This window comes from Hemitrygon akajei, chromosome 7 (assembly GCF_048418815.1).
Source record: "Hemitrygon akajei chromosome 7, sHemAka1.3, whole genome shotgun sequence".
NCBI lineage: Eukaryota > Metazoa > Chordata > Chondrichthyes > Myliobatiformes > Dasyatidae > Hemitrygon > Hemitrygon akajei.
This window is the reverse complement of record NC_133130.1, coordinates 114,635,824-114,662,972: the sequence shown is the minus strand read 5'-3', so window position 1 is coordinate 114,662,972 and position 27,149 is coordinate 114,635,824. Positions and strand designations below refer to the sequence as shown.

At 45.6% G+C, this 27,149-nt stretch overlaps 1 protein-coding gene across 1 annotated transcript in view; it reads left to right on the top strand.

Annotated features, from left to right (window-relative positions):
* ect2l (epithelial cell transforming 2 like) overlaps positions 1–27,149 on the top strand; it is a 105,558-nt gene that overhangs the window by 30,060 nt on the left and 48,349 nt on the right. Inside the window, 5 exon segments of the mRNA XM_073051799.1 lie at positions 379–499; positions 2,506–2,674; positions 6,177–6,305; positions 12,912–13,004; positions 15,685–15,867. Of these exon segments, the coding sequence (XP_072907900.1) occupies positions 379–499; positions 2,506–2,674; positions 6,177–6,305; positions 12,912–13,004; positions 15,685–15,867 (695 nt within the window).

Sequence of the window (27,149 nt, the reverse complement as noted above, 5' to 3'; positions counted from 1 at the left end):
CCCTAACATGAAACATGGTGGTGACTGCATCATGCTGTGGGGATGCTTCACTGCAACAGGCCCTGGAAGGTTCGTGAAGGTAGAGGGTAAAATGAATGCAGCGAAATACAGGGAAATCCTGGAGGAAAACCGGATGCAGTCTGCAAGAGATCTGCGACTTGGGAGATTTGTTTTCCAGCAAGGCCCAGCCATGCAGTCATAGGTGTAGAGAGAGTAGAACAGTGGGCTAAACGTGCATCCTGGTAGTGGGTTTGGGGTCCAGGTGTAAATAAATGTGACTAGGCAGAAGACCAGGTCAGCACAGACTTGATGGGCCAAAGGGCCTGTGACTCTATGATTTCATTTGTGTACTCAGTTCCTTTTCTCCATTATTTGTAGGAAGAACCTCAGTGGTGGTGGTCCCTACCCGATGTCCCACAGCACGGCAGCCACGCCAGAGAACGGTACCTCTAACCACCCCCGACTGGTTCTCATTTCGTCCAGGATCCCGGCGTGGGAGGTAGGCTCCTCAAGTCCCTGCTTCAGGGGCAATGGTGAGGTGGCACAGGTGGACTGGAGATATGAGGACCCAGAGTTTTTAATGGAGATAATTACTCCTGAGGCCTGATCAGCAAAACTTTTAGATAGGGATAGAATTGACAAATACTGGAGGACTTTTAAGATAGGGGACGGTTTAACTGATATGTGTAGGGCAAGATTTTTATTTTTACACAGAATATGGTTATGGATCAGGCTGCCAGGGATGGCTGTGGAAGCAGATGTGACAGTGGAGTTTAAGAAGCTGTTAAACGGTCATGTGAATGTAACCGTCAGGTTCTGTCGGCTGTGTTAGTCTAGGGAAGACAATCTCTGGCCCCACCAAACGTATGAGATTGAGGTGTGAAACCTCCTGTTTGTGTGGATGCTGTGTGATGTGTGACCCTGTTACAAATCAGTACCACGCAATAATAGACAGTACACCGCATACAATTAAATGATTTAGCTTTATAATTCCTAATTTGACTAAAGGGTTTGTAAAGTAAAGCAAAAACAAAAGGGCCCGTTTTAACGAAATGTCTAATGTGCATAGATTGGAGCTCACAGTTTCCCTTCGGCTGGCCCTCCATCGATTTCCTCGGGCTTCGTTGACTCCCGGCCCCACTCCAAGTCCACTCCGTCTTGGTGTCCACGATCTCTCCTGTCTGGCATCTTCTCTCTCCATCTTCCGCCAAACGAAAGACCCAGATCACCTCGGTCTCAGGCACACAAGAAAAAACACTCCCTTCATTGGACGGCCACATTCCAAAGCCCCCAAACACTGCTGCTACAGAAAAACCATTACATTAGCAGTGAAACCTTTCTCATGGCGTTACATGAATATGCAGTGAATGGAGGGATATCAACAGTGTGATAAGACAGGGTGTTAGGATCTGAGGTGAGAGCCAATTCCACTTGCTCTCCGCGATGGTCACTCTTCTCTCCGTGGCCCTGAGGCTATGGAGACTGCCCCAGCTGCTGTGCTCCATGCCCGCTAATATGATGAACTGATAAGTGAGGCTTTGGGCCTACTCTGGGCTGCTCCAGGGTTTGGATCTGAGGGTTCAGTTTGGTTCAGAATGTTGTTGGTCGCTTCTCCTGTTTGCATGATTCGTGTTTATTTTTCATTTTCTTTCCCCTTTCTCTTGCGCATTGGCTGTTGTTATTTTTTTCTTTAATTGAGTTCTTTCTTGCTTTGTGGCTGCCTGTGAGCCAGCACATCTCAAGGTTGTATAGTCTATTCATTCTTTGATAAAAAATGTACTTTGAATCTTGAATCTTTGGATACTGATCACATGCAGTCAGAAGAGACTGAGTTCAATTTGGTGTTGTGTTCAGCACAGACATCATGGGCTGAAGGGCCTGTTCCTGTGCTGTACTGTTCTGTGTTCTAGGGCTGTATACACAGACTTGTCTTCATAGGTGAGAATTAATGCTATAGAGTCATAGAGCACTACAGTATAGAAATGGGCCTTTTGGCCCATCTATTCTGTGCCATCTTGGTCTCCCGCCTAGTCCCACCTATCAGCACTTGGACCATATAACTACATAACTCTCTCAGCCACGTACCTACCCAAGCTTCTCTTTATTGAACAATTGTTTCAATTGGACAATTACAATCAGACCCACATCCTCCACTTTCACTGGCAGCTCGATCCACACTCTCACCACCCTCTGAGTGAAGAAGTTTCCCCTCTGGTTCCTCTTAAACATTTCACTTTTCACCCTTAACCTATGACCTTTAGGACAGCTTCCACCCTGCTGTAAGAAGACCATTTCCTAGTACAATAAGGACTCCTAGTCACACTATCTATCCCATTTCGTTCTTGTACTTTATTGTTTTCCTGCACTGTGCTTTCTCTGTATTCTGCATTGTTACTGTTTTACCCAATTGTCTGTGTGATGATCTAATCTGTGTGCAAGATAGGCTTTTCACTGAATCCCAGTACACGTGACAGCAAAAAACCTGAGACCCTGTTCTGTGTACAGGTGGCCCTGGACTGTGTGAGAGTCGAGGTGATCCCCGTTGTGTATGACCATTGCGGAACGACGCTGGAGAGCCTCCTGTTTCGAGTGGAGCAGGTTCTGAGAGGCCGGAGAGCGAGGAGCATTGGGATACTCGCCGAGGGAAACTCGACTGAGCTGGACTTGGTCCAAGGTAAGGGTGATGAGACACGGGTGGCCGGACAATGGTTTGGCTCTGGGTAGCATTGCCGACCAGAACACCTGTTAGAATTAACCCTGCCCTATCATTATCTGTGACAGGAACACTGAGTTTTTAAAAATTTATTGAGCTACTGTGTGGAACAGACCCCAACCCACCTATTTAACCCGGGCCTAATCACGGGGCAATTTACAATGGCCAATTCACCTACCAACCCGTACGTCTTTGGGTTGTAGCAGACAACCAGAACGCCCAGAAAAGAACCCACGTAATCACAGGGAGAACGTACAAACTCCCTACAGAACTCCAAACTCTGACACCCTGAGATGCAACAGCATTGCACTAAACACTACACTACCATTGTGCCCAGTATTAAATCCCTGCAGTTGGTGGTGATTTATGGAGTCCAGAACCTCAATGGCACTTCAAGACATTTAGACAAGCACTTTAATAGGCAAGGCAAGGAAGAAAGCAATCTCAGTGCCTGTGAATGTCATTAATGTAGACGGGCAAAATGATCGGCTTTGATGGGGAGTAGCATTGAACGGATGTATGATTATGTGACACTGTGAGTCCATAACCCAGGGACATACCAGCATGAAGCAGGTCCCTCAGCCCATCTGGTTCATACTGACCAAAGTACCATCCAAGCTAGTCACAGTTGCCTGCTTTTGGCCCATATTCCTCTACCTTTCCCTGTCCAGGTACCTTTTCAACGTTGTTATCATTACCTGCCTCGAGCAGCTCGTTCCATATACCCACCACCATCTGTAAATACAAAAACATCCTATTAAATCTCTTCCTTCTCCCTGTAAACCTCTGCTCTCTAATCTTTGATTCCTGAACCCTGGGAGAAAGTTTGTGTGTGTTCACTCCCTCTCTTTGCCCCTCATGGCTTTAAACATGAGGCAAAACCATTGTGGGAGTCAGGGTGGTTGAAGACAAACATCTTTGGATATAAGACCACAAGACAGACGAGCAGAATGAGGCATTCCACCCGTCGAGTTTGCTCCGACATTCCATCATGGCTGACTTACTGTCCTTCTCAGCCCCATTCTCCTGCCTTCTCCTCGTAACCTTTGACACCCTGACTAATCAAGAACCTACCAACCTCTGCTTTAAATGTGTTCAATGGCTTGGACTACATTGCCGCCTGAGGCATGAATTACACAAATTTACCACCGTTGGCTAAAGAAATTCCTCCTTATCTCTGTCCTAAATAGACATCCCTCTCTTCTGAGGCTGTACCCTCTGGTCCTAGACTCCCCAACCATAAGACACATTCTTCCCACATCCACTCTATCTCAGGCGTTCAATATTTGGTAGATTTTAATGAGCCCCCCCCCCCCCAAACCCTCGTCTTCATAAAGTTCAGCAAGTTACAGGTCCAGAGCCATCAAATGCTCCTCATATATTAACCCTTTCATTCCCTGAATCTTTCTCATGAACCTCCACTGAACCCTCTCCAATGCCAGCACATCATTTCTTAGATAAGGGCCCCAAAACCACGCACAATACTCCGAGTGTGGTCTGACCAATGCCTTATAAAGCCTCAGCATTACATCCTTGCTTATATATTCTAATGCTCTCAAAATTAATGTTAATATTGCATTTACTTTCCTTGCCACTGACTCTGCCTGGAAGTTAACCTTCAGGGAATCCTGCATGCAGACTCCCAAGTCCCTTTGCATCTTAGATTTTTGAATATTCTCCCTGTTTAGAAAATAGTCTACACTTTCATTCCTTCTAACAAAGTGCATAACCTCTTACTTCCCGACACTGTATTCTGTCTGCCACTTCTTTGCCAATATTGCTAATCTGTCAAAGTCCTTCTGCAGACACCCCACTTCCTCAACACTACCTGCCCCTCTGCCCATTTTCATATCATCCACCACTTGGTCACAAAGTCATCAATTATGTCACCTAAATTGTTGTGGTGATGTATAATGTAAACAGAAAAATGCCCAACACTGACCCCTCTGGAGCACCACTAGTCAATGGCAGCCAACCAGAAAAGACTCCCTTTATTCCCACTCTTTGCCTCCTGCCAGTCAGCCAATATTCTATCCATCTTAGTATCTTTACCGCAAAAATATGGGCTCTTCTAAAGCAGCCTCATGTGTGGCAAATTGTCAAAGGTCATCTGAAAATCCAAGTAAACAACATCCACTGATCCTCCTTTGTCTATCCTGCCTATTATTTCCTTAACGGATTCCAACAGATTTGTCAGGCAGGAGTTCCCCTTAAGGGAACTATGCTCTCTTTGGCCTATTTTATCATGTGCCTCCAAGTAGCTGAATCCTTAATAGGGAGACGACAACATCTTCCCAACACTGAAGTCAAACTAACTGGCCTATAATTTCCTTTCTTCTACCTCCCTCCCTTCCCTAAAGAGTGGGGTGATATTTGTAATTTTCCAGTCCTACAGAACCAAGCCAGGATCCATTGATTCTTGCAAGATCATTACTAGTGCCTCCACAATCTCTTCAGCCACCTCCTTCAGAACCCTCCTTCAGAAGTTCATCTGGTCCAGGTGACTTATCTACCTTCAGACCTTTCCAATTCTGAAGCACCTTCTCCTTTGTAGGACACTTACTTCTGCCCTCAAATTTCTGACATGCTTGTTTGAAGTTAATAGTTACAGAAAGAAAGGGAGATTGGGACAACGAAGGCTGATGAGAGATGGTAGAGAACTGGAGATATTTTGGCCAGCGTCAGTCACTGGGATCCAGAGCCATTCCTGTTCAATCACCATTGCATCATTATAGACCCATTAAGATCAGATTAACTGGGAGCAGGAGAAGGCCATTGATGGGGTAGCTGTGCACTTGCAGTGAGGAGGTGATCTGACTGGGCGTTGGGTCCTTCCATCACTTTCGATGTCGTAGTCCTCTCGGTCGCTACACTTTTGCTGCCAAACCCTGGCGCAAAAATAGGATTTGGTGTCATCTCTCCCCTGTCAGGTTACCTAAACCTAGTCTATTGTGCTCTTTGTCACTACGACCAGGCCATTCAGACCATCGAGCCCCACAGCTGGCCTTCAGTTCTCTCTGTTTGCCAGAGTTTGCTTCATCTTGCATACTAGCAACTTTAACACAGCCAAGTCCTTCTGATCCTGACCATATCCACTGACCCACATCACAGGCAACATAGGGTCAGCATAACACTACGGCGGCACCACTGTCTGCTCTCCTCGTCACTGTGTGGGTTTGCTCCAGGCGCTCCACACATTCCAAAGACGTCTAGGTTAGCAGGTTAATTGGTCACATGAGTATAATCGTCTGGTGCGAGCTCGTTGGGCCAGGAGGGCCTGTTACAGTGCTGTATCTCTAAATAATACACGGGTACGTGGGTGGAAACCCAGATATCCGTCCCAGTGTTTGGGGAGTTTAAGTCTGGCCACCAACACATACCAGAAGCTAACTGAAAACTAATTTGCAAAGAAGACATTCAGAGTTCTTTAACTTGTTTACATTTTATTTCTGTTTTCTTTTAGGCTGCAAGATCAGTTCAAAGAATCTTCCGGATGCTAAGATAAGAGAATTCTGGGAGAATCTGGCCAGCTGCATCCTGTCACAAGAAGAAGGAGGAGACATCCACATCTTTGTGCCTTTGGCTGCATCAGGTTAGATTTCTGGATCTCAGGAGTGGGTGTTCCAGTGGCACAGCTTGTAGAGCTACTACCTCGCTGCACGAGAGACCTGGGTTCGATCCTGGCCTCCGGTATTGATTTTATCATTGTCACGTGTACCAAGATACAGTGAAAAGCTGTACAATCATTGCACAGTGCATTGAGGTGGAACAAGGCAAAACAATAACAGAATGTAGAATGAAATGTAACAACTATAAAGTGCAAGATCATAATGAGGTAAATTGTGAGGACAAGAGACCATTTTATCATACAAGAGGTCCATTTAATAGTGGGATAACAGTGGGATGGAAGCTGTCCTTGGTGGTGGTGGTATGTGCTTTCAGGCTTCTGCTCGAAGGGAGAGGGGAGGAGAGAGGATGTTTGGGATGGGTGGGGTCTTTGATTATGCTGGCTGCTTCACTGATAGCTTCCGATTTACCTCCAGTGCTGGCTGTGTGGAGTTTGCATGTTCTCTTTGTGACCTTGTGGGTTTCCCCATGTCACATCCCAAAGGTTTGTAGGTTGGCTGCTGTAAATAGTAATGGTTTATTATTGTCATGCTTACTGGGATACTCTGAAAAGTTTTGCTTGTGTGCTGTCAGAATCAGGTTTAATATCACTGATATACGTCGTGAAGTTTGTGGTTTGGTGCAGCAGAACTGAGTGATGCATAGAAAATTACTATGTTACACTAAATACATAAATAGTGCAAAAGAGCAAATGTGAGGTAGTGTTCACAGGCCCCTAAATCATAACTAACCCGAACTGGAGCATCCAGAGGAAACGCGTGCAATCATGGAAAGAAACTCCTTATAGACAACGGCAGGATTCGAACCCTGATTGTTGGATTCTCTGCACTGTAAAGGGTTATGCTGTCTCCTTACAGAGAGCGGTGGGATTCAAACCCTGATCGCTGGGATTGATGGGGCTGTAAAGGGTTATGCTATCTCCTTACAGGGAGCGGTGGGATTCGAACCCTGATCGCTGGGATTGCTGGGGCTGTAAAGGGTTATGCTATCTCCTTACAGGGAGCGGTGGGATTCGAACCCTGATCGCTGGGATTGCTGGGGCTGTAAAGGGTTATGCTATCTCCTTACAGAGAGCGGTGGGATTCGAACCCTGATTGTTGGGATTGCTGGGGCTGTAAAGGGTTATGCTGTCTCCTTACAGAGAGCGGTGGGATTCGAACCCTGATCACTGGGATTGCTGGGGCTGTAAAGGGTTATGCTATCTCCTTACAGGGAGCGGTGGGATTCGAACCCTGATCGCTGGGATTGCTGGGGCTGTAAAGGGTTATGCTATCTCCTTACAGGGAGCGGTGGGATTCGAACCCTGATTGTTGGATTCTCTGCACTGTAAAGGGTTATGCTATCTCCTTACAGAGAGCGGTGGGATTCGAACCCTGATCGCTGGTGCTGTAAGAGTTACGCTATCTGTTGTGCTGCCCTGTTTTTCTTTATGTAACCCTCAGGTCCGGCCGGCGGCTTAATCTAGGGGAGGACAGCCTCCGGCCCAGCCGAGCTTGAGATATCTTGTTTGTGTGGATGCTGCGTGATGTGTCCCCTGTTACAAATCAGTACCACAAAATAACAAACAGTACACAATATACAATTAAATAATTGAGCTTTATCATTCTTAATTTGACTATATGGTGAGTAAAGAAACAAAAAAAGAAAAAAAAGGGCCCGTTTGCATGTAACAGTCTAATGCGCAACGTTGGAGCTCACAGTTCCAACCATTCGTTCCCCATCGACCTCGTCCGAGGGGCACCGACTGTCAGACCCTCGCTCCAAGTCTGCTCTGCCCGGCGCTCTACCAACTCTCTCCACTTGCGTCTTCTCTCTTCATCTCCCGGTGACAAAAGACCATGAATATCTTTTCTCAGACCCCCAAGAAAGAAACAACATGCAAAGTTGTTTGGAAGGCACACATTCCAAAGTCCTGTTATCTCTAGTCATAACCCAAACATTGCTGCTACGGAGAAACCATTACATCAACAGTGAAAGCTTACAAAGAGGTCATTACATCAGCAGTGAAACCTTACAGAGAACCCATTACATCAGCAGTGAAACCTTACAGAGAAACCATTACATCAGCAGTGAAACCTTACAGAGAGGCCATTACATCAGCAGTGAAACCTTACAGAGAACCCATTACATCAGCAGTGAAACCTTACAGAGAACCCATTACATCAGCAGTGAAACCTTACAGAGAGGCCATTACATCAGCAGTGAAACCTTACAGAGAACCCATTACATCAGCAGTGAAACCTTACAGAGAGGCCATTACATCAGCAGTGAAACCTTACAGAGAGGCCATTACATCAGCAGTGAAACCTTACAGAGGGGCCATTACATCAGCAGTGAAACCTTACAGAGAGGCCATTACATCAGCAGTGAAACCTTACAGAGAGGCCATTACATCAGCAGTGAAACCTTACAGAGGGGCCATTACATCAGCAGTGAAACCTTACAGAGAGGCCATTACATCAGCAGTGAAACCTTACAGAGAACCCATTACATCAGCAGTGAAACCTTACAGAGGGGCCATTACATCAGCAGTGAAACCTTACAGAGAACCCATTACATCAGCAGTGAAACCTTACAGAGAACCCATTACATCAGCAGTGAAACCTTACAGACAGGCCATTACATCAGCAGTGAAACCTTACAGAGGGGCCATTACATCAGCAGTGAAACCTTACAGAGAACCCATTACATCAGCAGTGAAACCTTACAGAGGGGCCATTACATCAGCAGTGAAACCTTACAGCGAACCCATTACATCAGCAATGAAACCTTACAGAGGGGCCATTACATCAGCAGTGAACCCTTACAGAGAGGCCATTACATCAGCAGTGAAACCTTACAGAGAACCCATTACATCAGCAGTGAAACCTTACAGAGAAACCATTACATCAGCAGTGAAACCTTACAGAGAACCCATTACATCAACAGTGAAACCTTACAGAGAACTCATTACATCAGCAGTGAAACCTTACAGCGAGGCCATTACATCAGCAGTGAAACCTTACAGAGGGGCCATTACATCAGCAGTGAAACCCTACAGAGGGGCCATTACATCAGCAGTGAAACCTTACAGAGAACCCATTACATCAGCAGTGAAACCTTACAGAGAAACCATTACATCAGCAGTGAAACCTTACAGAGAACCCATTACATCAGCAGTGAAACCTTACAGAGGGGCCATTACATCAGCAGTGAAATCTTACAGAGAAACCATTACATCAGCAGTGAAACCTTACAGAGAGGCCATTACATCAGCAGTGAAACCTTACAGAGAGGCCATTACATCAGCAGTGAAACCTTACAGAGAACCCATTACATCAGCAGTGAAACCTTACAGAGAACCCATTACATCAGCAGTGAAACCTTACAGAGAGGCCATTACATCAGCAGTGAAACCTTACAGAGAACCCATTACATCAGCAGTGAAACCTTACAGAGAGGCCATTACATCAGCAGTGAAACCTTACAGAGAACCCATTACATCAGCAGTGAAACCTTACAGAGAGGCCATTACATCAGCAGTGAAACCTTACAGAGGGGCCATTACATCAGCAGTGAAACCTTACAGAGAGGCCATTACATCAGCAGTGAAACCTTACAGAGAACCCATTACATCAGCAGTGAAACCTTACAGAGAACCCATTACATCAGCAGTGAAACCTTACAGAGGGGCCATTACATCAGCAGTGAAACCTTACAGAGAACCCATTACATCAGCAGTGAAACCTTACAGACAGGCCATTACATCAGCAGTGAAACCTTACAGAGGGGCCATTACATCAGCAGTGAAACCTTACAGAGAACCCATTACATCAGCAGTGAAACCTTACAGAGAACCCATTACATCAGCAGTGAAACCTTACAGAGGGGCCATTACATCAGCAGTGAAACCTTACAGAGGGGCCATTACATCAGCAGTAAAACCTTACAGCGAACCCATTACATCAGCAGTGAAACCTTACGGAGAGGCCATTACATCAGCAGTGAAACCTTACAGAGAACCCATTACATCAGCAATGAAACCTTACAGAGAACCCACTACATCAGCAGTGAAACCTTACAGAGGGGCCATTACATCAACAGTGAAACCTTACAGAGAAACCATTACATCAGCAGTGAAACCTTACAGCGAACCCACTACATCAGCAGTGAAACCTTACAGAGAACCCATTACATCAGCAGTGAAACCTTACAGAGAGGCCATTACATCAGCAGTGAAACCTTACAGAGAGGTCATTACATCAGCAGTGAAACCTTACAGAGGGGCCATTACATCAGCAGTGAAACCCTACAGAGGGGCCATTACATCAGCAGTGAAACCTTACAGAGAACCCATTACATCAGCAGTGAAACCTTACAGAGAAACCATTACATCAGCAGTGAAACCTTACAGAGAACCCATTACATCAGCAGTGAAACCTTACAGAGAACCCATTACATCAGCAGTGAAACCTTACAGAGGGGCCATTACATCAACAGTGAAACCTTACAGAGAAACCATTACATCAGCAGTGAAACCTTACAGCGAACCCACTACATCAGCAGTGAAACCTTACAGAGAACCCATTACATCAGCAGTGAAACCTTACAGAGAGGCCATTACATCAGCAGTGAAACCTTACAGAGAGGCCATTACATCAGCAGTTAAACCTTACAGAGAGGTCATTACATCAGCAGTGAAACCTTACAGAGGGGCCATTACATCAGCAGTGAAACCCTACAGAGGGGCCATTACATCAGCAGTGAAACCTTACAGAGAACCCATTACATCAGCAGTGAAACCTTACAGAGAAACCATTACATCAGCAGTGAAACCTTACAGAGAACCCATTACATCAGCAGTGAAACCTTACAGAGAACCCATTACATCAGCAGTGAAACCTTACAGAGGGGCCATTACATCAGCAGTGAAACCTTACAGAGAAACCATTACATCAGCAGTGAAACCTTACAGAGAGGCCATTACATCAGCAGTGAAACCTTACAGAGAAACCATTACATCAGCAGTGAAACCTTACAGAGAGGCCATTACATCAGCAGTGAAACCTTACAGAGAACCCATTACATCAGCAGTGAAACCTTACAGACAGGCCATTACATCAGCAGTGAAACCTTACAGAGGGGCCATTACATCAGCAGTGAAACCTTACAGAGAACCCATTACATCAGCAGTGAAACCTTACAGAGAACCCATTACATCAGCAGTGAAACCTTACAGAGGGGCCATTACATCAGCAGTGAAACCTTACAGAGGGGCCATTACATCAGCAGTAAAACCTTACAGCGAACCCATTACATCAGCAGTGAAACCTTACAGAGAGGCCATTACATCAGCAGTGAAACCTTACAGAGAAACCATTACATCAGCAGTGAAACCTTACGGAGAACCCATTACATCAGCAGTGAAACCTTACGGAGAGGCCATTACATCAGCAGTGAAACCTTACAGAGAACCCATTACATCAGCAATGAAACCTTACAGCGAACCCACTACATCAGCAGTGAAACCTTACAGAGAGGCCATTACATCAGCAGTGAAACCTTACAGAGAGGCCATTACATCAGCAGTGAAACCTTACAGAGAGGTCATTACATCAGCAGTGAAACCTTACAGAGAAACCATTACATCAGCAGTGAAACCTTACAGCGAACCCACTACATCAGCAGTGAAACCTTACAGAGAACCCATTACATCAGCAGTGAAACCTTACAGAGAGGCCATTACATCAGCAGTGAAACCTTACAGAGAGGCCATTACATCAGCAGTGAAACCTTACAGAGAGGTCATTACATCAGCAGTGAAACCTTACAGAGGGGCCATTACATCAGCAGTGAAACCCTACAGAGGGGCCATTACATCAGCAGTGAAACCTTACAGAGAACCCATTACATCAGCAGTGAAACCTTACAGAGAAACCATTACATCAGCAGTGAAACCTTACAGAGAACCCATTACATCAGCAGTGAAACCTTACAGAGAACCCATTACATCAGCAGTGAAACCTTACAGAGGGGCCATTACATCAACAGTGAAACCTTACAGAGAAACCATTACATCAGCAGTGAAACCTTACAGAGAGGCCATTACATCAGCAGTGAAACCTTACAGAGAAACCATTACATCAGCAGTGAAACCTTACAGAGAGGCCATTACATCAGCAGTGAAACCTTACAGAGAACCCATTACATCAGCAGTGAAACCTTACAGAGAACCCATTACATCAGCAGTGAAACCTTACAGAGAGGCCATTACATCAGCAGTGAAACCTTACAGAGGGGCCATTACATCAGCAGTGAAACCTTACAGAGAGGCCATTACATCAGCAGTGAAACCTTACAGAGAACCCATTACATCAGCAGTGAAACCTTACAGAGAACCCATTACATCAGAAGTGAAACCTTACAGAGGGGCCATTACATCAGCAGTGAAACCTTACAGAGAACCCATTACATCAGCAGTGAAACCTTACAGCACATTACATTTAGATTAGCTTTTTAATACTAGGTTTGTCACATGTACATTGAGACATACAGTGGAATTGATTTATAAACGGTCTTTCTCTGTGACCAGAGGCAGGAATGGAACTCCTGTCCCAGCTGTCTGCACTGACTGCTGTATGCTACAACACACCTACAGGGATGGTGACTGGATCCTACCAACATGGTAAGTATAACACTTTTTTTGTGAGAGCTTTGTAAATTATTCCTATTGTAAGACCGACCATAAGACATAGAAGCAGAAGTAAGCCATTCAGCTTATTGAGTCTGTTCTGCCATTCCGTCATGGCTGATTTATTCTCCCTCTCAACCCATGCCTTCTCCCAGTAACCTTTGATCCCCTGACTTATCAGGAACCTATCAACTTCTGCTTTAAGTACCCCAATGACTTGGCCTCCGCAGCCCTCTATGGCAATGACTTCCACAGATTCACCACCCTCTGGCTGAAGAAATTCCTCCTCGTCTGTGTTCTAAATGGATGGCCCTCTATTCTGAGGCTGTGCCCTCTGGTCCCAGAACACTGAGGTGTAGTAATCTTGTGCATTGTAGAAATCTGTCAATCTAATCAATAATTAAACAACCAAGTGGGTATAATATTTCATTCACAGATTCTCCCTCCTCCTACCCAACCCAATGAGCTTCTGAGATCCATTGCCTGCCATTTTGTCTTTCCTAGATTTATCAGAGTCACACAATGCTTCATACTATGCACTAACTGGGCATGGTAATTGTTAACTTACCCAGGTGTATTTTAGCAATGCTCAAGTACCAAATTAACCAATCTAGCTCCAAATTAACCTAAATCTCTTCTGCCTCCATGTGATCCATAACTCTCTGTTGCCTTTTTAGTCATCTGTCTGTCTCACAGCCTCTTAATCGCCACTATCGTATCTGCTTCCATCACCACCCTTAGCAACCTGTTCCAGGCACTCACTTTATAAAGAACATCCCCCTATACTTTCCTCCAATCACCTTCAAATGATGCCCCCTCTTATCAGCCAGTTTCACCATGGGAAAACGTCGCTAGCTGTCCTCTTGATCTATGCCTCTTATCATCTTAAACACCCCTATCAAGTCACCTCTCATCTTCCTTGGCTCAAAGAGAAAGCTCTAACTTGCTCAACCTATCCTTATTAGACACAATCTCTAGTCCAGGCAGCATCCCGGTGAATCTCCTCTGCACCCTCTCTAATCCAGACAGCATCCCGGTGAATCTCCTCTGCACCCTCTCTAATCCAGGCAGCATCCTGGTAAACCTCCTCTGCGCCCTCTCTAAAGCTTCCACCTCTTTATCTTTATAAAGTTTAAAGATATCCTTTAAGCATTCCCCTATCATTTTAATTGCTTGTCCCCTGGTATTTGACATTTCTACCCTGTGAGAAAGATTCTCACTGTCTACCCTATCCATCCATTTTCCTATAAATGTAGGACATAGAACAGAGAACAGTACAGCAGAGTTCTGGTCACTCCACGGTAGGAAGGATGTTGAGGTTTTGGACAGTACAGCACAGGAACAGGCCATTCAGCCCACAATGTTGTGCCGAACCAGCTACAAAGCAAATCAAAAACATCCACACTAATCCCTCCTCCCTACACCATGTCCATATCCCTCCATCTTCCTTACATTCGTGTGGCTATCTAAATGTCTCTTAACAGTCTCTAGTGTATTTGCCTGTACCTCAAGACCAGACTTTCCAGGCATCCACCACTCTCTGAGTAAATAACTTAGCCCTCACATCCCCTTTGACCCTACCCCCTTCTCACCTTCAATGCATGCCCTCTGCTATTGGACATTTCTACCCTGGGAAACAGATACTCCCTGTCCACTCTATCTCTGCCTCTCATAATCTTGTAAACCTCCGTCAGATCTCCCCTCAGCCTCAGCCACTCCAGAGAAAACAATCCAAGTTTGTCTGGCCTCTCATGATAGCACATGCCCTCTAAACCAGGCAGCATCCTGGCACCCTCTCCAAAACCTCAACATCCTTCCTACCGTGGAGCGACCAGAACTCTACACAATACTCCAGTTGAGGCCTAACCAGAGTTTTATAAAGTTGCAACATAACCTCCTGACTTTTGAACTCAATGCCTGTAAGGAATTCTATCAGGAATAGCCACGAGAGGATGCAATAACTTGCAGGCAGTGATCTACCTGCTTCATCTATTCGATATGGCCAAGTACCTACCAGTAATGGACTTACCAATGGAGAGTCCCCAACCGAGAAAGCACACCAACACCCCTACTTCCTCGGGAGCCTGAGGAAATTTGTCACGTCCCCGTCGACCCTCACCAGTTTTTATTGACACACCATTGACAACTTGGTACAGCAATTGTTCTGCCCAAGATTGCAAAAACGGTGAGAGTTTTAGACACGGTTCAGGACATGATGGAGTCCTGGTGAAGGGTCTCGGCAGAATCCTACTTGTCATCAGTAGGACTCTTTATCTCCATGCCTTGCTCACTTAAGCTTCTGTCTAAATGCCTCTTAAATGTAGTTTCTCTGGCAGTGGCCAAGTTCAGGAACAGTCAACACCGTACAACAATCAGGCTCCTGAACCAGTGCGGATAACTTCACTCACCACAACTCTGAACTCATTCTATGAGCTACAGACTCACTTTCAAGGACTCTTCACAACTCATGTTCTCAGTTTTATTTTTTATCTGCAGTTCCTTTTCTTTTGTACCCTGGTAGTTTGTCACTGTTTGTCTGTTTGTGTATAGTTTTTTGTAAAATTCAATTGTATTATCTACTTTACCTGTGAATGCCTGCAAGATAACGAATCTCAATGTAATATATGGTCACAGGTATGAACTTTGATAATAAATTTGCTGTGCTGCCCTCTAGTTTTCAGCGAGTGGCTGTGGGCAGCTGGGGACCCCTCTCCCCCAGCCAGGTACTTCAATGAGAAGAAGCTGCTGTCGTGGACCAGGATGGCAGAAGTGAGTGAGGAACTCCATGCGCACATCCGCAAGGCGATGGAACCGCACTGCAGACATTTGCAGAGGCACCTCTGCGGGAGGCTGATTGGTAAGACTTCAAGCATTTTTAATTCCTGGTCAGCCAAACGTTTGAATGCCTCAAGGGTCACTTTCAGCAAACACCGATAAGAAGATGATTCCACCTAGGGATATAGGATACAGAACATAGTACAGCACAGGAACAGGCTCTTCAGCCAACAATGTAAAAGGAAGCTTGCCTTTTATGTCTCCTTTAAGCTTTCCTCCTCTCACCTTAAAGCTGTGTCCTCTAGTATTTCACAGTGTATTGGTATTCGTATTGTCAAGTACTAGAGGGCACCGTGCGGAGAAGGTATGGCCTGCACAAGAGAATGGCTGATAACTAAACCCGAGGGGACCATTATCCTTGTGGGCAGGTTTGCTAGAGCTGTTGGGGATGGTTTAGACAATTTGACGGGGATGGAAACCGGAGTGATGGGGTGAGAATGGGACTGTTGGTATATACAAGTAGATGCTGTGTGTAGTGAGACTGTGAGGAAGGACAGGTTAATAGGGCAAATTGTAGTCACTGGGATGAGATGAAGTGTAACGTAGGGGTAATGAAGACAGGACTGAAGGTAAATGCACACAGTATACAGATGATCTTGTAGTGCAGTTACAGATTGGCATGGATGACGTTGTGGGCATCACTGAGTCGTGGCTGAAAGAAGATTATAGTTGGGAGTTTAACATGCAAAGATACACATTGTGTTGAAAGGACAGGCAGGTAGGCAGAGGGGATGGGGTGGCTCTGCTGGTAAAAAAAAATGAAATCAAATCCTTAGAAAGAGGTGACATAGGATCAGAAAATGTAGAGTCCTTGTGCGTAGAGTTAAGAAACTGCAAGGGTAAAAGACACTGATGGGAGTTATACATGGGCCTCTGAACAGTAGTCAGGATGTGGGCTACAAATTACAATCGGAGATAGAAAGGGCATGTCAAATAGAGCAACGTTACAATAGTCGTGGGGGATTTCAGTTTAAGACCATAAGGCTATAAGACATAAGAGTAGAATTAGACCATTTGGCTCATCGAGTCTGCTCCACCATTTCATCATGGCTGATGCAATTTTCCCCTCAGCCCCAGTCTCCCCCCTCCCCATATCCCTTCATGCCCTGACCAATCAAGAATCTATCTTTGCCTTAAATATACATAATGACTTGTCCTCCACAGATTCACCTCTCTCTGGCTAAAGAAATTCCTCCTCTCCATTCTAAAAGGATGCCCCTCTATTCTGAGGCTGCGTCCTCTGGTTTTAGACACTCCCACCATAGAAAATATCATCTCCACATCCACTCTATCAAGGCCTTTCTCCATATAATAGGTTTCAATTAGGTCACCCCTCATTCTTCTAAATTCCAGTGAATACTGGCTCAGAGCCATCAAACACTTTTCATATGACAAGCCGTTTAATCCTGGAATCAATTTCATGAACCTCCTTTGAATCCTCTCCAGTTTCAGCACATCCTTTCTAAGATAAGGGGCCAAAATCTGCTCACAATACTCCAAGTGAGGCCTCACCAGTGTTTTATTAAGTGTTAACATTACATCCTTGCTTTTATATTCTAGTCCTCTCGAAATGAATGCTAACATTGCATTTGCCTTCTTTACCACAGACTCAACCTGCAAATTAACCTTTAGAGAATCCTGCAAAGGACTCCCAAGTCCCTTTGTGCCTCAGTTTTTTGTATTTTCTCTCCATTTAGAAAATAGTCAACTGTTTCATTTCTTCTACCAAAGTGCATGACCGTACACTATTCCATCTGCCATTTCTTTGCCCATTCTCCTAATCTGTCTAAGTCCTTCTGTAGCCTCCCTACTTCCTCAAAACTACATGCCCCTCCACCTATCTTTGTATCATCTGCGAACTTTTTAACAAAATCATAAATTCAATCATCCAAATCATTAACATATAACCTAAAAATAATTGGTCACAACACAGACCCCTGTGGAACACCAGTAACTACTGGCAGCCAACTAAAAATGGCTCCCTTTATTCCCACTGTTTGCCTCCTGCCAATCAGCCACTGCCTATCCATACTGGAATCTTTCCTGCAATACCATGGGATCATAGCTTGTTAAGCAGCCTCATGTGTGGCACCTTGTCAAAGGCCTTCTGAAAATCCAAGTACCAACATCAACCAATTCTCCTTTGTCTATCCAGCTTGTTATCTCTTCAAAGAATTCCAGCAGATTTATCAGGCAAGATTTTCCCTTGAGGAAACCATTCTGACTGCAGCATATTTTATCATGTGCCTCCAAGTGCCCTGATACCTCATCCTTAATAATCGACGCAACATCTTCCCGACCAATGAGGTCAGACTAACTGGCCTGTAGTCTCCTTTCTACTGCCTCTCTCCTTTCTTGAAATGTGGAGTGACATTTGCAATTTTCTAGTCTTCTGGAACCATATCGGAATCTCGTGATTCTTGGAAGATCAGTAATAATGCCAATCGTTAATATTATGCAGATCATTTGGAATAAATCGGGTTGATGGTGGATCTGAAGTGAGGAATTTTGCAGAATGCTTACAAGATGGCTTTAATATAAAGGAGGATACAAAAGGTTTTTTTTTCCAGAAATACAAAGAGTAAAAAAGAAGAGAATGGATATCAGACCACTGGAAAATGACCCTGCAGAGGTAGTAATGGGGACATGGAAATGGCGATTGAACTGAATAAGCATTTTGCATCAGTCTTCACTGTGGAAGAGTCTAGAAGAATGCCAGAGAAGCAAGAGAGTCAGGGAGCAAGGATATAATGCTGAGGATTATAAGGCATTGCTCATTCAACACTTAGCATATTGCAAGCAGTGCAGGGCCTCTTATGTAAGAAAAGATGTGTTGGCATTGGAGAGGGTCCAGACGAGGTTCATGAGAATGATTCCAGGAATGAAAGGTTTAACATATGAGGAGTGTTTGATGGCTCTGGGCCTGTACTTGCTGGAGTTTAGAAGATTGAGGGGGGATCTCACTGAAACCTATCAAATATTGAAAGGCCTAGAAAGAGTGTATTGGAGAGAATGTTTTCTAGAGTGTGGAAGTCTAGGACTAGAGGGCATTGCTTCAGAATTGAGGGACACCCACTCAAAACAGAGATGAGAAAAATTTTCTTTAGCCAGAGGGTAGTAAATCTGTGGAATTCATTGCCACAGACAGCTGTAGAGGCAAAGTCATTGGGTATATTTAAAGTGGAGGTTGATATTTTCTTGATTAATCAGAGTGTAAAAGATTATGGGGGGAAGGCAGGAGAATGGGGTTGAGAACGATGTTACATCAGACATGGTGGAGTAGACTCAATGGGTCAAATGGCCTAATTCTGCTCCTATGTCTTATGGTCTTATAGATCTTTCCAGGCAGATAGATGGTGAGGTTAGGAGTCCTTCTTATTATACTAGAAAGCCATTTAATTGTCCTCTTTCAGCAGGGTAGAAGCTGTCCTGAAGTTCATAGCTTAGGGTGAAAAGTGAACCTCTTCATTCAGAGGGTGGTGCGAATGTGGATGAGCTGCCAATGGAAGTGGTGGATGTAGGTCTGATTGTATAATTGACACTTCATTTTTCAGTTAGGAAGTCTGGGTAGGTATGTGGACGAGAGATGTACGTAGGAATATGGTCGATGTATAGATAGATGGGACTAGGCGGAAGACCAGGATGGCATGAACTAGATGGGCCAAAAAGTCTACTTCTGTGCTGCAGTGCTCTGACTCTATAACATAACTTTTGCCGTCTTATATTCTATGCCCTGACCTATGAAGACAAGACTGTGTACACCTTCTTCACAGCCCTAGAACACAGAACAGTACAGCACAGGAACAGGCCCTTCAGCCCATGATGTCTGTGCTGAACACAACACCAAATTAAACTAAACCTCTTCTGCCTGCACGTGATCAATATCCCTGCATTCGCCGCATACTCACGTGCCTGTACTACCAGGCTCTCAGACACCACTGTCTTCCCTGCTGCCACTGCCACCCCCAGAGGTACGTTCCCGGCAGCTACTTACTCTCTCATCATTTTATAAACTTGCAACAGCCTCTGGACAAAACAACCCAAGTTCGTCCAATCTCTCCTTATAGCTCATTCCGACAGCATTGTGGTGAACTGTTTCTGTACCCACTCCGAAGCCTCCACATCCTGCCTGTAATCTGTCCTGGCTTCCTTTCCTCTCTCGCTTTTCTGAGCCAATCTTTAAAATCCCACTGAGCTCTTGAATATATTGAGACTATCCCAGGGTTGCAAACACTCTTCATATGAATGAGCTCTGACGATATATCAAATTCAAAGGCTGATGTTGATACGCACGGTGAAATTGGATCCTTTCTCACTTCCAGTTTGGTAATCACTTTTTCTAATCAGTCTTTGTGTTTTTGGAGCTGCTTGTCACTGGAGAGACGTGGTGACCATGGGGTGAGACTTGATGAAGGGTCTCAGCCTGAAATGCTGACTCTTTATTGAACTACGAGGGGGTGATTGATAATTTCATGGCCTAAGGGTTCAAAGAGTTGAACTGCACGTACATGTAACAAGAGCTGTATAACTCATCTCCTTCTGCCTTAGGCCACAAACTTATCAATCACCTAGTTGTGGGCGCTTTCTGGAGGTCCAAGATCCGTATGCTCCACGACCGCTGGACTAAGTGTGTAAATGTAGGAGAGGACTATGTTGAAAAATAAATGTGCTAGGTTTTCTAAAATTGACTCCTTCTACCTTAGGCCACAAACTTATCAATCACCCCTCGTAAAGCTGTGGGGTGATGGGAACCAGAGCACCAGGAACAGTTAGTGGAAGGATGTTGTTAGCCTACATACAACGTCAGGAACCAGAAGGTTGAGCATGATGGGATAATGTTCTGAGCTGCAGATATTTCAATGTGAGGAGTATTGTAGGAAAGGCGGATGAGAGGGTATGGATCAGCACGTGGAATTAACACATTGTCACCATTAGTGAGACTTGGTTGTAGGAGGGGCAGGACTGACAGCTCAGTGTTCTGGGGTTCTATTGGTTTATAAGTGATAGAGTGGGAAAGATTAAAGGGGGAGGGGTGGCATTACTGGTCAGGGAAAATGTCTTGGCGATGCTCAGACAGGACAGACTAGAGAGCTCGTCCAGTGAGGCTTCATGGGTAGAAATGAGGAATAAGAATGGTATGAGTGTGGTAACTTCTACTTTACAAAAAGACCACTCGACAACTTGATGGCCAAAAGAGCATCTTTATCTGGGACGGCAAATGATATTTACAATACAGAGGCTTCCAGGTACCTCACGTGGCATGGGTGGAGGAACTATATACAATGCATACTGGGAGTAAAAAGAGCGGAAGTAAAGACCCCGCCAACCCCGGATCCCACCTCTTGCTACCAACAGCTCCCCAACTAGTATTAACTTAGTTTTAATAATACTCACATTAAAACACTTCTCCCCCTTTAAAATCCAACATTCCCCAAATATAGAACTGGGAAATAAAAACAGTGGTATCATTAGCAATAGGTTACCAATACAAAAACACCTAAAAAACATGGCAAATTCAACATTCAATCTAACAACAAAAGAAACTATCCAATCAAAGATTCAGTCTGTCAGGAGGTTTGCAAGGGCGCTGCGATCTACGCACTACCCCTGGTGACCCAGCAGGCCCCGCTGGTGAGGAGGTTTTAGGTGGATCTAGTGTTGGGGACACGAGAGGGCTCTGTGTGTCCGTGTGAGAATGTCCATCCTCTTCAGGGGACTCTGCCCCCTCTGCCAGTGTCTCTCCCTCTAGCAAAGTCACTGGTAGACATGCTTTCCTGGTATGCATTAAGTGGTCATTGCTCTTTAACTGTTTTGGACTACTGAGCTTCTTTAAAATCGGTGGCAAGCTATTTTCAGCGTTATTGGGATAAACGACATCTGCAGGTTTGCCACCTAGCTTGGAACGCACTGAAGAAGGAACTTTGGTTTTTGAATCACTTTCATGACCGTGGCTCAGAATAGACCCAATTGCAAATTTTTCATAGAGTTCCTTGTTATAACTTGGAATTATCTGGAGTTCAACAGCAGGAAATTGCAATGCGTTTTGGAAAACCTCTTGTGCTTGAACAAAGGTCTTGTCTGTTAAATCACAGTCATTGATTTTGATGATACATTCATTCTCCTGGAGCAGGTTCTCTTTTCTTGAATGGCTGTTCTCTTCAATACCATGAATACTCAGGCCAAGGAATCTTCCACTCAGCGTAGAGTTTAAAGGCACCACATAGATTCCCAGGGGGCCACCGCCTCCAGAAAATTCTCCTTTCTTTGTCAAATCACTTAGAGTGCTTTCTGAATGCTTGTCTGGTGGTCCTGGAGGCTCTGTTCTTACATCGTCTGCGGGTGCCCCGTTTGCTACTGTTACGATAAGCTTCACATGCAGGTTCCTGTTAGCGGGATCATCAGGCTGAGATGCACCTTGTTGTGACTGGGCAGGGGGTACAAGAGCTGGGTCACTGCTTCGCTGTACTAGAAGTGGCGTGCTGGTTTTCAGTGCCGAGGGGGTAACTTCAATTGCTCCTGTAATAGGCTGAAGAGCCGCAAGCTGCGCTGTGAGCTCACTCTCAAATGTGTCCGGACTATGTCTGTCACTCACATTGCCATCGGCGACTTCATCTGCACGCTGCACCTCATGCTCTTCCGTCATGTGTGCATATTCAAATTCATGCCAGTTGAGCCGGGTTTTGCAAAGCCAATCACAGCCCAGAAGACTGGGCCCACTGCCCTTAGCTATCACCAGCCTGGCTTCAGCCTTCACACCCCCGGCTGAAATATCCACATATAACACCCCTAAATGAGGTATGGGCTGCCCTGTATAGGTCCTGAGTTGGAGCTTAGATGGTCTGATGGGAGGCAGGTTGGACCCCCATGTCCTCCTGTAGGTCTCTTCACTAATGACTGATGCAGTAGCCCCTGAATCAATCTTGAACTTAATGTCCTTTCCCCTGACAGTGACTGTGGCATAATATGGTTCAGGTGGTCCCTCATCCGTTTCCACCCCAAACATGTTGTAGACACACGCTGCCTCCTCGTCTGCTTCTCCTAGGTCAGGGGTGTCAAACTCATTTTAGGTCACGGGCCGGATTGAGCAAAATGCAGCTTCGTGCGGGCCGGATCAGTCGGACGCGTGCGAACGCAGCTTTCGTTGCCTCCGTTTTTTCAGCCTGCTCTCATGTGTCTCAGTCTCTGCTATAACTACAAAGTGTTTCACTTTACAAATTCCGTTTCTTATGAAGAAGACTGCCGAATAAACACTAAAAACCCTGAAAACCTGGTACCTGAATAAACTCAGCATTAGCCATATCATACACCATAGGCGCTTCGATTACTGGGGCCAGCTTTAATAGTAATTAGATATTATCTCGCGGGCCAAAGATAATTCCACCGCGGGCCTTGAGTTTGACATATATGTCCTAGGTGGTGTGTGGCTGCCTGAGTCTGTTGAGCTTTCCCCTGCCCAGGCTTAACCTTACCCTTTATGCTCCTGCACTTTTTAGCTAAATGTCCCTTTTTGCTACAAGCATAACAGACAGTATCTTTGAATTTACAAACATTTGCATAGTGAGTTCCTCCACACCGAAAACATTCCACCCGCTTTGCCTGTTTACCAGCCTCCCTCCTGACTTGGAGCACTGCCGTTGACTATGACCCCCCCCCCCCCCCATATCCTTTCTGTTATCCCTGGCATTATCAGCAGCCAACTCCATGCCTTGAACAATCTCTAGGGCTGTCTTGAAAGTCAACGGTGGGGTTTCCCCCAACAAGCGGCGTTGTGTGGCGTCATTATTAATGCTGCATACTAATCTGTCATGGAGCATGTCATCCAACACGGCTCCGAAATCGCAATGCTCCGATAGCTGCCAAAGCTCGGCCACAATATCACCCACAGACTGATCTGGCTTCCGGACATGGCTCTGAAACTTGAACCGTTGAACTATCACCAAAGCCTTTGGATTGTGGTGTTTCCCCACGAGCTTGACCAGTTTGTCGTATGGAATTTCTCCCGGTTTCCGCGGCGTAGCTAAGTTCCGTATCAGCTTGTACGTCTTTGCCCCACACACACTCAGGAGAATAGAGCACTTCTTAGCCTCCTCAGTAATTCCGTTAGCACAGGAAAAGTGGCCCAACCTTTCCTCGTACACTGGCCACTCCTCGATTTGCTCATCGAACACACCGACCGTTCCGAACGTAGCCATCCGAACACGAGGCTCCTTGCCCGCTCACAGCTCCTGATCGAAAACGGGGCCGACCCATATAACCATAAACAATTACAGCACGGAAACAGGCCATCTCGGCCCTTCTAGTCCGTGCCGACGCTTACACTCACCTAGTCCCACTGGCCCACACTCAGCCCATAACCCTCCATTCCTTTCCTGTCCGTAGACCCGTCCACAAAACCAGTTTACTTCATCGCCAAAAATATGTGGTAACTTCTACTTTACAAAAAGACCACTCGACAACTTGATGGCCAAAAGAGCATCTTTATCTGGGATGGCAAATGATATTTACAGTACAGAGGCTTCCAGGTACCTCGTGCGGCATGGGTGGAGGAACTATATACAATGCATACTGGGAGTAAAAAGAGCGGAAGTACAGACCCCGCCAACCCCGGATCCCACCTCCTGCTACCAACAGCTTCCCAATTAGTATTAACTTGCTTTTAATAATACTCACATTACAACAATGAACATGTTAATGGGGCTATATTACTGATCACCCAACAGACTGTGGGATTTAGAGAAACAACTTTGTAGAGAGATTGCATGCTGTTGCAAGAAAGATAAGGTTGTGATAGTAGTTGTTTTAAATTTTCCACTTATTGACTGGAACTCCCACACTATAAAAGGACTAGATAGGATAAAGATTGTCAAATGTCTTCAGGAAAGTTTCCTTAGATCAGTACATAGAAGTCCAATGAGAGAGTGTGAAATATTTGATCTCCTTTGAGGAAAGGAGACAGAGCAGATGATAGAAGTTTGCGTAGGGAAAAACTTTGCACCTAGTGATCATAATGCTGTTAGTTTCAAGGTAGTTATGGAACAGGACAGGTCTGGTTCTAAATCAGAGAAAGGCCAATTTTGATGAATCAGAAAGGATCTGGCAAGTGGGGCTTGGGACAGGCTGTTTCTGGCAAAGGTGTACTTGGTAAGTGGGAGGCCTTCAAAAGTGAAATTTTGAGATTACAGAGTTTGTATGTTACTACCAGAATAAAAGGCAAGGATAACGGGTTTATGGAAGATATTGAGGCCCTAGTTCAGAAGAAGGAGGGGCATAGCAGGTATAGACCAAATGAGGTAATTGAGGAGGATAAGAAATGCAAGGGAATACCAAAGAAGGAAATCAGGAGGACTAAAAGAGGACATGACGTTACTCTAGCAGTCAGAGTGAAGTAGAATCCTAAGGACTTCTACAGATTTGTTAAGAGCAAGATTATTGCAAGGGACAAAATTGGTCTTTTGGAAGGTCAGAGCGTGGAGCCAAAAGATGGGGAGACCTTAAATGGATTTTGTGGATCTGTATTTACTCAGGATAGATGGTGGGGTGGAGATACGTCTCTACCAAAGGAGGTATAAGGCACTCCTTCCCTCCGCTAGCCTGCAGGTCACCCTTAGGCAAGGTGTAGCACCTACTTAGCCTCCTGATCAGGATCATGTGAAGCTATGGGAGCAGGTGATGGATAGTCCTATGAGCAGTGATGCCTATCACAAGTCCTGGTTATGCGACCACTGATGCCAGGCAGACAATCGCTGAAGAGTATTGATAATGGCTGGAGTCATCCATCTTGTAAAGACACTGCCCAGAAGAAGGCAATGTCAATTCACTTCTGCAGAAAAAAATTGCCAAACATCGGTCACATCATACAACACAGCACTTGATGATGATAATCTACTGGTGAGATAGTCACAGAGTCTGTTGGTGTGAGGCAATGAAGCAGCAAAGCCATGGGCTCTATACAGAGTACATAGGAGATGTTGCCTTGAGGAAAATTAGGGTGGATAAATCCCCAGGTGATGCAGCCAGTCAATATACTCCCCACCACACATCTATAGAAGTTTGTCAAACTTTCACTCTCCTGGTCCCTACTCCATCATTCTGCCTCTGCTCAGTTCCCTGTGCAATATTGGGCTTCATCTCCATCTCCATTGAGTACTGTAGAGAAGGGGGATCCATATCCATTGAGTACTGTAGAGAAGGGGGGCTCCATATCCATTGAGTACTGTAGAGAAGGGGGCTCCATCTGCACTGAGTACTGTAGAGAAGGGAGGCTCCATCTCCATTGAGTACTGTAGAGAAAGGGGGCTCCATCTCCATTGAGTACTGTAGAGAAGGGGGGCTCCATCTCCATTGAGTACTGTAGAGAAGGGGGCTCCATCTGCACTGAGTACTGTAGAGAAAGGGGGGCTCCATGTCCATCTCCATTGAGTACTGTAGAGAAGGAGGGCTCCATCTCCAATGAGTACTGTTGAGAAGGGGGATCCATCTCCACTGAGTACTGTAGAGAAGGGGGGCTCCATCTCCATTGAGTACTGTAGAGAAGGGGGGGCTCCATCTCCAATGAGTACTGTTGAGAAGGGGGATCCATCTCCACTGAGTACTGTAGAGAAGGGGGGCTCCATCTCCATTGAGTACTGTAGAGAAGGGGGGCTCCATCTCCATTGAGTACTGTAGAGAAGGGGGGCTCCATCTCCAATGAGTACTGTTGAGAAGGGGGATCCATCTCCACTGAGTACTGTAGAGAAGGGGGCTCCATCTCCATCTCCACTGAGTACTGTAGAGAAGGGGGCTCCATCTCCATTGAGTACTGTAGAGAAGGGGGGCTCCATCTCCATTGAGTACTGTAGAGAAGGGCGGCTCCATCTCCATTGAGTACTGTAGAGAAGGGGGCTCCATCTGCACTGAGTACTGTAGAGAAAGGGGGGCTCCATGTCCATCTCCATTGAGTACTGTAGAGAAGGGGGGCTCCATCTCCAATGAGTACTGTTGAGAAGGGGGATCCATCTCCACTGAGTACTGTAGAGAAGGGGGGCTCCATCTCCATTGAGTACTATAGAGAAGGGGGGCTCCATCTCCATTGAGTACTGTAGAGAAGGGGGGCTCCATCTCCAATGAGTACTGTTGAGAAGGGGGATCCATCTCCACTGAGTACTGTAGAGAAGGGGGGCTCCATCTCCATTGAGTACTGTAGGGAGGGGGGGCTCCATCTCCATTGAGTACTGTAGAGAAGGGGGGCTCCATCTCCAATGAGTACTGTTGAGAAGGGGGATCCATCTCCACTGAGTACTGTAGAGAAGGGGGCTCCATCTCCAT